Here is a 14,623-nt window from a genome sequence, read left to right as displayed (position 1 = left end):
ATGCCCTTTTATGTCATGGGGCACCTTTTGTGCCCCTCAGTGCATTTTTGCCACTCCCGTGGGCAGTGTTGCATTGGGCCAGTATCCTGCTTTAAACAAACCCACGCATATTGCAGAGGCCTTTTCATCTCCCAGAGGAGAAAGAGAACCCTACAACAGGGTGTTACTCAATGGAAACAGGGGTTCAAGCCCAAAAGGCTGTACTTGTTTGGATGCTGAGGCAAGAATAGGAAAAGCAAATCTGAAGACTATTGTAAGGACAAAGATGAGACCCCAGATGTATTCTCTGTTTCACACCATTATTATTACCTCATATGCTAATGCAGAAGAGGTAGGCAATTATTCCCGAGCTTGCTTCACATCACTTGTTCTTCCTGACCTCAGATTAAAATATAGTGGTGCCAGACTACACAGAAAATACAGGGCAAAACCTCACAGATGGGCTCTCAGCAAAGGGTTGTGCTGGCTCTGGGGACGAGGTCTGGGTAGGACACTGCAGGTGAAATGCCAGCTCAGAAAGCTCTTGGAGCCATGGGCTGTATCCTTCCAGAGGGGAAGGCATACGAGAAGCTGCACTTCTACTGTGTGTATTCAAACAGGGAGAGGAAGCTGCGCTCTGAGAGACAGGTAACTCACTAAGTCCAGGATTTACCAAACTGTTCTCAGCAGTGACATCCTGAGGTTAGTCACCTGGAGAATCCTCTTTTTCAGGGCAGTATCCTGAAGGAGCAGCTCCAGTTCCTTTTCCTCACTGCATATTCATAAAGACCAGTGCAGCTGCCCAACTTAATCATAAGTTCTAGTAATAGATGTTTTATCTTTCCTGCATGTGAAACAAGTGAGATGTCGGCAAAGCTGCCCACCTACCCACCCCAGATGCCTAGACATAAACACATACTGCTGTGCAAAAGTCAGAGGCAGATGTTGTCCTGCATGTTTTTGAAATGATACCACCCATGTAGACACCTGTGCTTGGTATGGAAGGAAGTGAAAGGTATTTGCACATGCATGTCAAGCTGGAGAAAAGGCCACTTGAATTTACATGGGGTCATAAGAGTGCAAAAATTACCGCATGCCTGCATAAAGGTCTAGAAGATCTGAAGAGCTGAAAACCTATCTAGAAACCATGTGCGCACAGCCTGGATCTAGATATCTCTGTCTAATATTTTCCATGGAAAATGTATACACTGCACTGCCACACAGGAACACCCACTTCATGTATATCGCAGAAAGTGAGGATGGCAAAGGAAATATTGCTCTCATTCTGCACATCTTCTTCACTGTCTAGATCCACTAGTTGTAGTTTTGTTTGTGTTCTGAAAGAGCGGGGAGGAAGGGGGGGACATGACAAAAAGCTAAATAAATATTTAATGTGTCAGCACCTGTCATATAGTTTCTGTGCACCACCACTATCGATTTCCTGGTAGTTCTCCTTCCCTACCCAACTTCATTAAAGAATAAAAGTAAAGTAATAAGTCATTTCACACTCTGTCTGACCATTATACAATAATAGCAAGATTTCATGCAAGGGTACAACATTATGCCCATCTGCAGTCACAGTCTCTTTGCAAAAATCTCAATTCACACTTCACATGCAGCTAACCTTGTTACCATTCCCTTCCTAAATCCATCAGTCTTGCAGCTGCACGTCTTCACAGCCCAACATCTTAAAATTCATCACTTTGACACCCTCACATCCCTACAGGTCAAGCTAAAGAAGCCAACCAAGAATAATTAAGGGGTACCCCAGATGTTTAGTTTACTTCTAGACAATCTTTCCCTGAACTGGGTATGGTTCTCTCTTCATACGCTAAAGATCCATGTAAGGTGCTTGTCTTAAGGGGAGGAGACCTCCAACAAATTTCAGAGGTCTCCCCTCCACTTTTTTTTTTTTTTTTACAAGTATAGCTCTTTGTAGTTGGAATTTGAACAAGAAGCGTGATAATGAGTAGGTTCAGGGAAGGAAAGGTGTTATCTCATTAAGGTAATTACTAAGACATCCCCACGACTGCCTCGGTTTGAAAATGTGGCAATTAAAGCGCCCTACATAGGCTCCCAGAGACAAGGGAACGCGACAGCCTCGGACAACTTTTGCGTGCCCGGGCCGGGAGGGAGGGAGGGAGGGGAGCAGGGCCGCTGTCCGCCCCCCTCCCCGCCGGAGCGCCGGTCCCGCGGGGCACGGCCCGGGGCAGCGGGGGGAGGCCGGGGGCCGGCGGCTGCGCCCCCGGCAGAGCGCGGCTCCCCGGCGGGGCGGCCGCGGCGGTGGCGGGGGAGCCCCGGGGGTCCCGGCGCGCCCCGCATCCATCGCTGGCAGCGCAAAGCGCCTCGCTCGGCTTCCTTTGAAAACCGCTAATTTTGAGGACCGGCGTTCGTGCGCTTCCGTTAATAGAAGCGGCTCGTGAAAAATAGGGCATATGAATATGGAAACGGCGTTTTAATGTGACGGGCGCTCCGCTGGACCTGCTCCCCGGCTGGAAATACGCAGAGACAGGCACTGGCTCTGGCTGCCCCACGGCCCCTTCGACGGCGGGGGCAGCCCAAGGGAGGAACGAAATTCAGAGGCTTTTTCGCGAAACAGGGGCACAGGGAGCGGGGCCTTCGGGGGCCGTCCGCGCCGGGCCCGGGGGGACTCCGGCCTCATCAGCTGTCCCCCGCCGGGGACCGCGGGGGTCATCTCGACGCTGCTCCCGAAACAGAACAGGCAGCTCCCACCGCGGGACGGGGGCGCAGGGCCGGCCCGGCAGGCCGGGTTTGTGCTGTGCCCCCTCTCCCTCGCGAGCAAGGGCTCCGCGTTAAAGCGGCTGCTGGGAAAGAACCCGGTGGTGTCACCGGCGGGAGACGAGGGCTTAGCAGCAGAAGGAACAGAGGGGGTGAAAAAGCTGTGTAATTCAAACCTGAAACGGTCATTCGCCGCCCATCCTCACCACCCCCGGGCTGGGGATATTTCTAACATAACGAAGGGGTTTACCCGTTCCATGGGTGAGCTCAGCCTGGCTGCACTCACTCCACGCCCTGGGCTCAGCCGAGTCGTTCCAGTGGGCTGCAGCAAGGACTTGGGGCGACTTAGAGCGTGAGCTCACAACAAAAACGTCGTGTGAATTTAGGAGGAGTATAAACTCTGGAAAGGGAGAGAATAACAAAAGTTAAAAACCTACCCGCACAAGAAGCACGAAAAGCTGTAGGAGCGATAGGCAGTTACACGAATTTAAGCTAATACGGCGTTGCAGGTGGGCTGCGCGGCCCGTGTAACCGGGAGCGGGGTAAGGGCACGGCAAGGAGCCCCGCTCGGCGCTGCTGGCGGGTTCCCCGCGGCTGAGCCGGACTGGCCGGCCCGACTGGGCGAGCGGATCCCAGCTGCCACCCCGGCGCCAGGGCGAGCACCCTCGGAGCGGCAGACGCAATGCTCGTCCCTGTGTCCCGGCCCGGCGAAGTCCCCCTTCCCACCTCCTGTTCTAATGATGGCCAAACCAAGCCTCCGGGAGGGGGGAGTAATTAAACATGATCCTGCTGCTGCATCCCGCGGGAGAGCCCTCCAGCCAAGAGCGGAGCAGCGGCCGGGAGGGCTCCGCCAGAAGCCGGAGGAGGCAACGAGTCGCCAAAACCTGCCTGAACGTAACAGGACTTCCCCGACGGAGCCTCCCGCGTCGCGCCCGCCTTGCAAAACACATAGCCAGGACCCAGCAGAAAGAAACCAAAGGGGAACCGGGGACAAAGCGACCAAAGGGGCTCCGGCGTTCCACCGCGGGGGCTCCAACGATCCCACCGCGGGGGCGCCTGTGCCGGTCCGGAGCGACACGGGCGGGAGCGGAGCAGCCCTGCCCCGCTTCCCGCCCCGCCGGCTGGAGCTGGGGCAGCTCTCAAACACCCGGGGCAAAGCCCTCGGGACGCAGCCCCTGCTCGGTGCTCTCGGGGCCAAAGGGCCTGGCCCCCAGCACCCCGTGCCTGGCAGGACAGGGGCTCTCTCCCGGCCGGCGGGTGGCGGAGAGACGAGCCAGCCGGTGCTGCGGGAGCCTGCCTCAGCCGCCTCCGTCTTCATCACGGCCCACCGGCAAGCCGCCGTGGAAGGAGGCCGCCGGATCCCGCGGGCGGCAGGCTGCCTTGGCCGCCCGGCCGAGCCCTGCCCCCGAGCCCCGGGCGGGGCGGGACGCTGCCGCGGGGGCGGGACGCGGGGCGCCGCCGGGGTGCGGGCCGGGCCGCGCCGCCCGGAGCTGTCCCTGGTGCTGAGGGCGGGCGTGGCCGCAGCCGCCCGGCTCGCGCACGCGTCCCGCGGGGCCGGAGGGGCCGCGGCAGCCGCGCTCCCGGCGTCCGTCCCCCGGCGCGGGGGGGAGCGAAACCCCCAGCCACCGGGAGCCACCGCGTCCCCGTGCTCACACGCCGCTCTCCCACAGCCTCGCGGTTCGTCTCCACGCTCAGCGCGCCAACAGCCAGGTCTCTTCCGGCGGGGGCCGGTTTTTCCCGCGGTTTAAGGCTAAGAGCGCCCGTCCGTCTGGCAGCAGACGGGCTCGTTTATTTGTTCACATCCACGTCCAGGGCCGGGAGCGGAGGCCGGAGAGGGACCGGGACTGCAGGAATTCAGCAGCTCGGCACCAAGTCTGGGGGCGGCCGCGGCGAGGGCAGCTGTCTGGCGGAGGAAAGGGGACAAAACCTGGGCGGCGCAGCCGGGAAGGCACGGCCCCCAACGGCGCCGGACGGCGGGTGCTGCCCGGTGCTGCGCCGTGCCCCGCGCAGCCCGGCCCGCCGCCCGGCTCTTTGTCCTGCCGCAGCCCCGCCGAAACGCGCGCCCCTGTGCCGGGGGTGCTTGAGCAAGCAGCGGAGCCCTTTCCCGCAAGGGTGGCCCGGCCGGTCAGCTTCGGGGGCAGCCTGTCCCCGGGTCGGCTCTTTCCCGGTGCAAGCGGGTAGCGAGACAAATGAAGGGCTGACATTTCCAGCCCCGCTTCCCAAATGGGGAAAGGGGGAGTGAAAAGAAGGGATTCCTGCTCCAAACCTTCTTCTCGCTCGCACGCACTTTCCAGTTGGATCTGGAAATAGATTTCAGGGGAGGTCGCGGTTCCTTGCCGCCCACCCCCGGCAGACCCTGCTTTAGACACCGTCCGACTCCACACCGGCATCCCCCAGCCCGGCCGCACTCCCCTGCCTGCCGCGGTTCCCGAAGCACCGGGAGCCCCCAGCCCCTGCCTGGACGGGGACCCCGCGGTTCCGGGCCGGCCCTGCTCGGAAGGGGGGAGTTTAGGGGGACACATCGATTTTGCATGAACTTTCCTTCCTTATTGTCTCTACTTTCCAGCGAGTTTGTGCGGTCAAAACCGAGCCTCGATTTAGCCATCGAGAACAACGAGCTGGGACCAGCCTTTCCAGCCGGATCGCCTCCTTTCGGGAGAAAACAGCCCAGGATTCATTGTTTAGACTCAGGAAAGGGCTCTAACCGAGCCCAAATTTCCTACCTCCTTCCCCAGCCCGGATAGGATGCGTTTCCCAGGAAAACCTCGGTGGCGAGGGCTGCTCTGGCCACTCGGGACCCCGCTCCCGCGCCGTTCCTGGCGGGCGTAATTTGGGGGGCCACGGCGGAGGCGCGGGGGAACAGTCAGCGGCCGCCGCAGCACGGGCAGAAAACGAGGTGGGCGTTCCCGACCCGCTCCCCTTTTGTTAGATCAAGGCAGAGGTCAATATGGTTTTAACGCGAATTTATTAGCAGAGAAATCAGCAAGCCGCTCACTAATTAGCAAAGCCCAAATAAACGTGCCCGGAGGCTTCTCTTTTTCTTTTTTCGTTGTGATTTTTTTTTCTTTTTTCCTTCTATCTCAAAAGAAAGGGAGCCCAGGAGAAAAAATAGGGGGGGGGGGGGGGGAGGGGAAGAACGCCAAACCCTCAGAGGAGAGATAATATTGGACTTTATGAATGTTTTATAGGTAATTGCTGTATAACTTTCTAATTTCGCAGGGGGGTGTTCATCTCTAAAGGCTGGGGACAGAGCCGTCCCCGGAGCTCGGTGGAGGGTCACAGCCCCCAGACCCGACCCGCGCCCCCTCTGCCCCCGCGGGACCCGGCGGCCGGGCGGCCCGGGCAGGCGTGGAGCAATGCGGCGCTCGGGGGGGCGGGGAGCTGCCTTCCGGGGGAAGGGGGGGCGGCAACAAAGATCAAAGGCCGGCGGGGCCGGGGGCTCCGTACCGGCCGGGACGCCCCTGCCCTCCCTGCCTGTTTCCCCTCGTTACTCACCCCGACCACCGGCGCTCGTTGCCTGTCCCAGCTCGGCGCGGAGACAGCTGCCGGCCGGGGGCCGCGTCCCCAAGCCCGGCACGGCCCCGCCGCGCCTGGCCCCAGGGGCTGGAGCCGGGCCGGGCCGCCCGCCGCGCCGCAGCCTTCCCGGAACCCGCCGCTACCCTGCCCAGGTGCTTAAAATAACGACGAGGGGCACGGCACCTGCGCGGGGATTTGCTTTTCCTTTACAATACAGATAGGGAAAAGAAGCGCCGGATATGAAACAACGAGCCTAAAATTAAAAATAATTTTTAAAAAAGTGGCATTTGCCTTTTCTACTCCGAATTTCTTGCGCTCTCGTCACGGGGAAAATTAGCTACCTTGAATTTCCACGTTTGTTAAAAAAAGATAAAGTTTATTTTTTTGTTTTTGGTTTTTTCCCTGTAATTTTCCAGTCACAAAAAAATCTATATTTTGTCATCTAAGCATTTATTTTACTGAATCCAAAAAGACATGAAAAGGGAGAGGGGAGAATCACGTTCGTTCGTTTTAAACTAACGTATAGAAGTGAATTTTTTTTCCTCCTTTTTTTAGACGACATATAATAAATATGATATAGCACTCAGCACTCGGTCTGTACAATTCTGTTCGCATTAGGGAGCATGCCACTTTTCAATAAGAAAAAAAAAAAAAGGTCATGAGAAAAATCAGTGCAAAGTTCTCCGTTCCCCCGGTCTTCTCCGGCGGGCGGGGGTCGAGGCGCTCTCATTCCCTCCGTCCTCCGCAGCCGTTAGTCTCTCCGGCGGGCTCAGGCTCCCTCTCCCTCTCCTCCTCCTCCTCCCCCTCCGTCCCTCTCTCTCTCCGAGCTCCAAGTCCTGCCTCGCAGGAGCCGAGGTCGGCGGGTCGCCCCGCGGCTCTGCCCGCCTTCCCCCGCGTGTGGTCGTTTCACTTACGGGCTCGGCTCTGGGTTCACGGTTCAAGAGTCCCTGCTCTGACTGATCGCCTCCCTCGGTGGCCGGTGGCTGCCTGCAGAAGCTCCTGCCCCTCGGCTTCCCCTCGCTTCCTCCTCTGCGGTGCTGGGGCTTGTTTGGGGACGGGGAGGGGAAGGGCTCGTTGCGGGGACCGCGGTGCCGCTTCACCGGGGGTGCGGGGTGCCGGGCATGGGGTTGGCCAGGGGGTTGAGAGCTGGCTGCCCTCCGGGCCCCAGCCCGTGGATCAGCACCCGCGGCACCAGCGGCCGCTGGAGCTGGGGGTGCGGCGCGGGGGGAGTCCGGTACATGCTGCTGTACATGGCCGCGGCCGCCGCGGCCGCCGTCGTGCTGTCCATGCTGCCCAGCAGGCTGGGGTGGTAGAAATAGGGTGAGGGGAACATCCTCTGCAGGGCCGAGTAGTTCCCGGCCTCGGCCAGCAGCTCCAGGCCCACCGCCGTCTGCCGCTTCCACTTCGTCCTGCCGGGAGGGGGAACAAGAGGTGGCTGCAGGGCGGGCGCCGCGACGGGGCGCCCGGCCCGGTTCCTCGGGAGTCCGCGGCCGACGAGCCCCCTCCCCTCCCTCTGCACGGCCCCGCACCACCGGGGCCCCGGCGGGGCGCTCCGGCCCTGCGGGCCCGCACACGGCGCGACCCCCCCGGCCCCCCGCACCCCCCGACACACGCACGCGGCGACTCCGGCCAAATTAATAACCACGGCACACGGTTAGATCGCAGCGCGCTGACGCTAATGGTTTGCGACAGAATTAGGGTGGCTGCAACCGTATGTAATGAGACAGAAAATTACGGCAGCGGTGACAGGGGCCGGACCCCCCAGCCAGCCGCCGGGGAAGGCGCGGGGCAGCCGCCAGGCGCTCCCCGCATCGCCCCGCGCTCCGGCGGGCAGGAGCACGACGGCGCCCGCCTGCCCCTCCCTCGACCCCCGGGGAACCGCCGGGGCCCGCCTTACCTCCGGTTCTGGTACCAGGTTTTCACCTGCGTGTCGGTGAGGTTGAGGGCGGCGGCCAGGTCCATGCGGTCCTGCACGCTCAGGTACTTCTGCCGCTCGAAGCTGCGCTCCAGCTGGTTGAGCTGGTGGTCGGAGAAGGCGGTCCGCGCCTTCCGCGGCTTCTTGGCCCGCACCGGCGGGCTGTCCCGGCTGCTGCTGATCTCCCGGTCGCCCTCCTCCTTTGTCCCTGCGAGGGAGCCGAGGCGCGGTGAGGGCCGGCGGGGACACCGGCTCGGCCCCCGCCCCGGTTACGGGGCCCCACCGCCCCCTTCCCAGGGGTTCCTCTGGGGGAACGGTCAAATACGGCGGGAGGCGGCGGCGGCGAGCCCGTCCGGAGGACGGCGGGCTTTCCTCTCTCAGCTCGCCAACTACAGGGCTTTCGTTATTTTCTCGCCCTCTCCCCCCGGCCCGAAATGCCGGGAAATCGATATGTCAGCCCGGCTCCGCTCGGGCCCGGGTTTGTGGCGCTCCTTGATCTTCCCCGCAGGAAGAACAATAATCTCCCTAATTGACCCACTGGGGAGGTTGGTGCACACAAAAATGGCCAGACCAGACTGTACATCTGGTTTGGACACTCTTATGCTAATGCTAAAAGAGCAAAATGAGCGGCACACCCGGGCGTCTCGCTGCTCTCCATCCTGGCAATAATATCTCAATGGGGCAAAATTAGAAAAATGTGTCCTGCCGGCCCTCAGCTGAGCCGGGCTACCCGCGAGGGAGGGCAGCTCCGCCGGCACCGCAGGGAAAACAGCCCCTCTCCCTGCCTCGCCTCTGCTCACTCGGTCCCTTCCTTCCCTTGCCTTTCCCCACGCACGCATAGCTATTTTCATTTACGAACCCCGCACGGCGGGGTCTTCCCCAGCAGCACGAAATATGCAATTTAAAAAAGAACAAAAGATGAAGAAATAAACCTCCCTATCCCGGCACGGGGAAAACCCGGGTGTTTTGCAAAACGCACAAAGCCCTTCAACCCTCCGCTGCCTATCGCGGGCCGATTGTTTTTGTTATTATTTTATTTTTAATTAAAAGTTCTTTCGTTTATTTGGTATTGACTGTTCGGAAAGTGGGATATTTTTTTCTTTATTTTTATTTTAGATCGAATGAGCAAAAATAAAAAGGCTGAAGGCAGCAAGTGCAGCTGAGCCGCCGATTCTTAGAAAGCCGGAGAATCATTTACGCGCATTTGCATTAAAAATAAATACATTCCGGTTTCCAACGCGATCCCATCGGTCCGGCTTTTTCCTTAGAAACAGGGAAGTTAAATAAAAAAGAGGCGGAAAGGCCGAGAGAGAGAGAAAAAAAAAAATCATTTCCTACCGATCTTAAACCGGCGGCAGCGAGCAGCAGCCATCGGCTGCGCCAGCCGGTGCAGCGGGCGCTCCCGCCGCTCCTTTCCCCCCGATTTTCGTTTCACCGACACGGCCGAGCGCAGCGGCCCCGGTTTTAGCGGCGGCCGAGGAGGTGCGGGGCCGTGCCTGGCCGTACTCACCGTGGCATTTGATGTCGCCCTGCGTGTCGTCGCGCTTGTCGAGCTTGGCTTTGCCGTCCTCCTGCTCGAGTTTGGGCCTGAAGCTCTCCGGGGCCCCGCTGCCCTCCTGCTTGGGGGTGTGATGGGGAGAGGGGACGCTGGTACTGTAAGGTGCACACGCCGCCAGCGGTTTGCTGTCGCCCAAAATGTCCTTAATTAAAAAAGAAGAGGTGGAAGTCCTGGGGCCGGAGCTGGCCGAGCCGAGCTGGGGCGGCGGCGGCTGTGGGGGCGACGGCTGCAAACTCGGCGGCGGCGGCGGCGGGTGCGGGCCGAGGTGGAGGTGGTGTGGCGGCGGCGGGAGGCTCTCCGCCACCCCCAGGTGCGGCTCGGGGTGCTCCATGCTCACCGAGATGGGCGACGAGGGCGCCGTCCCCACCGTGTCGATCTCCGAGCAGGGGGACGGCGTGGCCTGGCTCCTAAAATCCGCCGGCCGGCCGTCGCCGTGGGGGCGAAAGTCTCCGTTCATGACTCCGGGGCTGCCGGTGTTGCCGCCCGACAGGATCGTGTCTATCCCGAAGCTGGACGCGCTCGGCCCCTCCATGGCGGACCGCTTAGCGCCGCGCCCGCATCCCCGCGAGCGGCCGCGGGGGTCGCACCGGGGGTGGAGGGGAAGGGAGGGAGGGGGGGGAAGCGGGTTACCCCGACCCGCGCACCGGCGGCGCGGGCGGCACTAACGCGGGGCCCCCGCCGAGCGCCACATCGCCGCCGGGCCGGTTCGCCGCTACCCAACTTTGTTGCGGGAAGTTGCGGGCGCGGAGCGGGGCGGACACCGGCCACTGCGGCGCGCCCGCCCGTGCCCACCGAGCTCCTCTCGGCGGCGGCGACTCCCCCCGTGACGTCAGGGCCGCCACGTCCCCCACGCCGTTTATTATAAACCCGGGCTTTTGCCGCCGCCGCTGCCCGCCCCCATTGGCGGGCGGCCTAGCGGGGGCTGACGCAGCGCGGGCGGCAGCCAATCGGCGGTGGCGGCGGCGGGGACGGGCGCGGGAGGGAGGGGGGGCGCCGCGCCCCCCCTCCCTCCCGCGCCCGTCCCCGCCGCCGCCACCGCCCCGTCGGGCCCCAGTGCCCCGGCCGCCGGATCGGACCCCCCGGAGACCATCATCCGGTGTTCCCGGGACGGTTTCCTGGTTGAATGTCAAAGTAATGGGAAATGCCAGTGACAATACGTCGTATTAATTCTGATGAAGTGGCGTGTCAACCTAATTAGCAGAGTAATTATAAAGGTGGTAATGAATGATTTGGAGTTCTCCGCGTTACGTCTTAGGACGAATTGCCGTTTTCAGGCCCCTGTGAAGCCCACACCAACGCCTCCCCTCGTGGCCTCCAGCAGCCCTGGGACCCGACCAGTCCCGAAACCAGCCCCAGCCCTCGGGGGCGCTGGGGTCGGGGCAGAGCAGTGGGGCAGGACTGGGGCAGGATGACCTCAAGGGAGATTTTTCAGGTGGTGGCGTTCAGCGACGGACTAGGTGATGCCACAGGTGTGGCACCCACACCAAACCAACCCCCGTCCCCCACACAACGGCTTGCCTCGGTGGTTGGAGCCCGAGGAGCGGGACAGCCCCCGGCCGCGGCGCTGTGCGGGTGCGCCCCCACCCCGTTTCCTACAGCGGTTCCTTTCCTGGGAAGCCGTCCCGCTCAAAGCTCCGGAGGGGCACGGAGGGCGCATGGGGGGCACAGGGGGCGCGGGGGGCCGCGGCGAGCCGGTAACTCGCTGCAGGCGGTTGGGTCCGACGTGAGACGCCGCAGCCCTGGCGCAGTGGTGCGGGATGAGGGGCCGCGCCCCGACAGGAGAAGTGCCGATGCGGAGAGCGCCGTGGGCTTCGGCTCCGCTTCCGACGGCTTGGGGCAGGTCTTCCCTTGTGAGGGGATCCGAGGAGCTTCTGGGTCCTCGCTGCCAAAAATCGCCAGGCCTTCCCTGGGATTCGCCGGTGACCGGTGTCACAGCCGAAGCACACCGGCTCACGCCGGTCGCCGCCGCGGGGCAGGGCACAGCCCCACTCCCGCATTTCTGAAGAAGTTTTTTCGACACCAGGAAATCCTGCCCGGGCAGCGCGCTGCTACCAAGCATCCCCCGCTCCGCCCCGACGGCCCCGCATCGTCGCCCACTGCCCCACGGGCAGCCGGGGGACAGCCGAGCATACGGTTTGCCCCGGGGGTTGAGGCGATAGTGCTGCGGCCGGAGACCGGTGAGGGACCGGCGGTGGCGGGCCCCGAGGAGGTGCAGGGCCGCCCGTGTCCGCTGGGCGGCGGTGGCGGCCGACCCCCTTGTCCCCGACGGGCGCCCGCCATGGACGGGACGGCAGGCAGAGCGGCCGCTGCGCTCCGAGCAGGGCTGGCGGGACGGCGGGTTGACCTCCTGCCAGCACGTCCCTACAGATCGGGTCGTTTGAAGGAACAAGATGAGGAAAAGGGAACAAAAGAAGAAAAAGGGGGAAACCTGAGGAGCAAAATGAAAGATCGGGAGAAAGGGAAAAATACTTAAATATCTGCAAATGCACAAGCAGATTTCCTGCAGCAGGGAAGCAGCCCGCGGTGGCCGTATTTATCCTGCCACCTTGGTTTGCCATTTACCAAAAGTATGTCCTAATTATCCCTAGGGTAATTCGGGATCTGCGGTAATATGTTACACTAGCATAATACCTTAACTCACAATACACTTCCCCGTCTCGGAATCGGGATTTAGGGCTTGAAGTCATGTTCCTGAAGAATGAACACCTTTCATTTCCTTCCTCCTATTTTTTAATCCTGGATTCCATTGATTAGAAACATTCTGGGGGGCCGCGGCGGCGAAGCCCGCCCGGGGCAGCCGCTCCACTCCCCGACGGGCCCCGCCGCAGCCTCGGCCTGTCCCGCTCCTCCGGCTGCACCGCGGGCGGGTGCGGATTCCTAGAGGCCAGATCAGCCCGACGCGGGGGCACCGCACGCAAAAGGCCTTCCACCTCCCACTGGCGCCCTGCGCGGGCGCGGAGGGCAGCAGGACTCCCCTCGCACTTGTTGAAGCTGGGGATGAATGCGGGACAGATACAGCCCCGTGTCCCCATAGCCCCTGGCTGGGTGACCCCCCTTTTCCCATCTCATCCCACTCGTCTGACTGCGGGCAAAGTCACGGAGCTTACCACCACCACCGTCCCCCCAATAAATCGGCTATAGTTGAATCAAAGCGATGAGCGAAGGTGCCACTGAGAGGAGTCGGACGAGGGCCCGCTAGTTAATTAACAGGCAGCTAATTAGAGCGGCACTTTGAGCGCTAATCAATGACCCGATGGAGGCTGGGGGCAGCGAGCCGCAGGGACAGGGTATCATGTGCCGGGCCGGGGAGCGCCCGCTCACCAGCCGGTCCCTGCTCGGGGGGGCGGCCCCGGCCGAGGCACCACAGGCTGGCCCCGGGGTCCGGCCGGAGAGGTCCGGCCCCGAGGAGCTGGGAAGGGGCTGGTGCGGAGCTGCAGCCGCCTCCTCGGCCCCGACGGGAAGCCCCCACCCCAGCGAGGGGCACCCCGAAGAGCGGGGTGCGGGGGTCTCTCCGCAAAGCAGCTCGAGGCTGGCAGGGCGCAGCGTCCCGGCCCCGGGATGGGTTTCTCCCCACTGGGATTTTGGTGCGCAGTCGTGTTGGCTCAGTGGCTGCCTCGCAGCTCGGAGGGAGAGGGGGGCTGAGGGGGCCGGGAGGGGCTGAGCCCGTTGTACTGTGAAATTTAACAGTCTGAACATCCCTTTATTAAAAGCTGCTGCTTGACATTTACACTGTGCCAACAGACTCGCCGTCTAATCCAGGCGAAAATATATTGTACCTTGGAGTAATTGGGGCCGTTGCAAGAGACGCTACAGAACGTTTCCCAGAGGGAACAAAACGGCACGGAGCTGCGCGGAGCCAGGCGCGGAGCGAGCGCAGCCGCGGCCCGCCCGAACCCGGCCAGCCCCGCCGGCGGCGGCTCCACTGCCCTCCACCTTCCTCTCCTTAAGGGGGAAAAAAAAAAAAAGAACGGAAATAATAATAAAAATATATATATATAAAAGAACGGGGGGAGGGGGGGGGGGGAGGCGAAGAAAGTTAACTTTCTGCTCCAAAAAATTAATCTCAACGTTTAGTGCTACTGTTTTTCTTTTGTCAAATGTTTCCCCCGATGCAGGCTGAGGACATGATCAGAAATGCTCAGGGAGCAGAAAGCACATTGATTTCAGCTTGTTCTGTCCGCAGACAGGCCCTGACAAGGTTGTTAGAACAGTTGGGGAGGTCTCTACAATCACTTAATTACCAAAGCTGTCACTCAGGCGGGACGGGACTGGCCGCTCATGTGGCTGCGAGGAGCATTCCACTACTGGGTTTCCTCCTTGATGGATCTGTGCTGATGGCATTGCAAAATAATTATAGTGAATTTTCTGATGTGTGATTTTATACCAAGTTCATGCTTCAGAAAGGTAATCGGAAGGATGAGAAGGGTCAGTGCCATTTCAGATTACCTGAAGTCCAAGCGAAAGGGTAAAAAAAAAAAAAAAAAAAAAGCCACAAACCCCCCCAACAAATAAAACCACAAACAAAAAAACCGAACCCAGGGAGCAGGGAGGAGGAAGGCTGCGAGGAAGGGGCACAGCGGTGCGACTGAGAATTGCTGAAGGGTATTGCAAGCAATTCGTCAAACTGTGCAAGTGATTTCCTTCCGAGCCAACAAATGGCAGATTGATTTTGTCCAACGTAGGTTTAGCCACATTTAAAATGATCCAGCGGTTATTACTGCGATTGGCTTTGCAGCTGACAGGCAGTTGTAGGCAGAAGGAGAATAGATCCTGTTTACAGGAGACGTGTTCTTAACTGCTGTCAAATGCAGTTAAGTAAATATCATTAGGAAGAAGTGCTGTTAAGAGAGAAAAAAATGCCAATCCGATAAATATGCTTTTCCTCTTCTCGGATCCCTGCTCTTCTCGGGAAGGCT

The 14,623-nt window shown here is 60.7% G+C and overlaps 1 protein-coding gene across 2 annotated transcripts; it reads right to left on the bottom strand.

Annotated features, from left to right (window-relative positions):
• Nucleotides 1-5,828: 5,828 nt before the first annotated feature.
• BARHL2 (BarH like homeobox 2) lies at nucleotides 5,829-10,546 on the bottom strand. Of its 2 annotated transcripts, XM_055815490.1 has the most exons (4): nucleotides 10,045-10,546; nucleotides 9,660-9,849; nucleotides 8,132-8,357; nucleotides 5,829-7,643 (listed from the first exon to the last, which is right to left on the bottom strand). In XM_055815490.1, exons 1-4 carry the CDS (start codon nucleotides 10,237-10,239, stop codon nucleotides 7,331-7,333), a joined length of 924 nt encoding a protein of 307 aa, XP_055671465.1. In that variant the 5' UTR covers nucleotides 10,240-10,546; the 3' UTR covers nucleotides 5,829-7,330. The 2 variants fall into 2 exon arrangements, with proteins under 2 accessions (XP_055671465.1, XP_055671464.1); XM_055815489.1 differs by having other exon boundaries at nucleotides 9,660-10,546.
• Between the last annotated feature and the right edge of the window lie 4,077 nt (nucleotides 10,547-14,623).

The sequence above is a fragment of the Falco peregrinus genome, chromosome 10, assembly GCF_023634155.1.
Source record: "Falco peregrinus isolate bFalPer1 chromosome 10, bFalPer1.pri, whole genome shotgun sequence".
In the NCBI taxonomy this organism is placed as follows: domain Eukaryota; kingdom Metazoa; phylum Chordata; class Aves; order Falconiformes; family Falconidae; genus Falco; species Falco peregrinus.
Note: the sequence above shows the minus strand (reverse complement) of the source record. Positions and strands in the feature narration are given on the sequence as shown.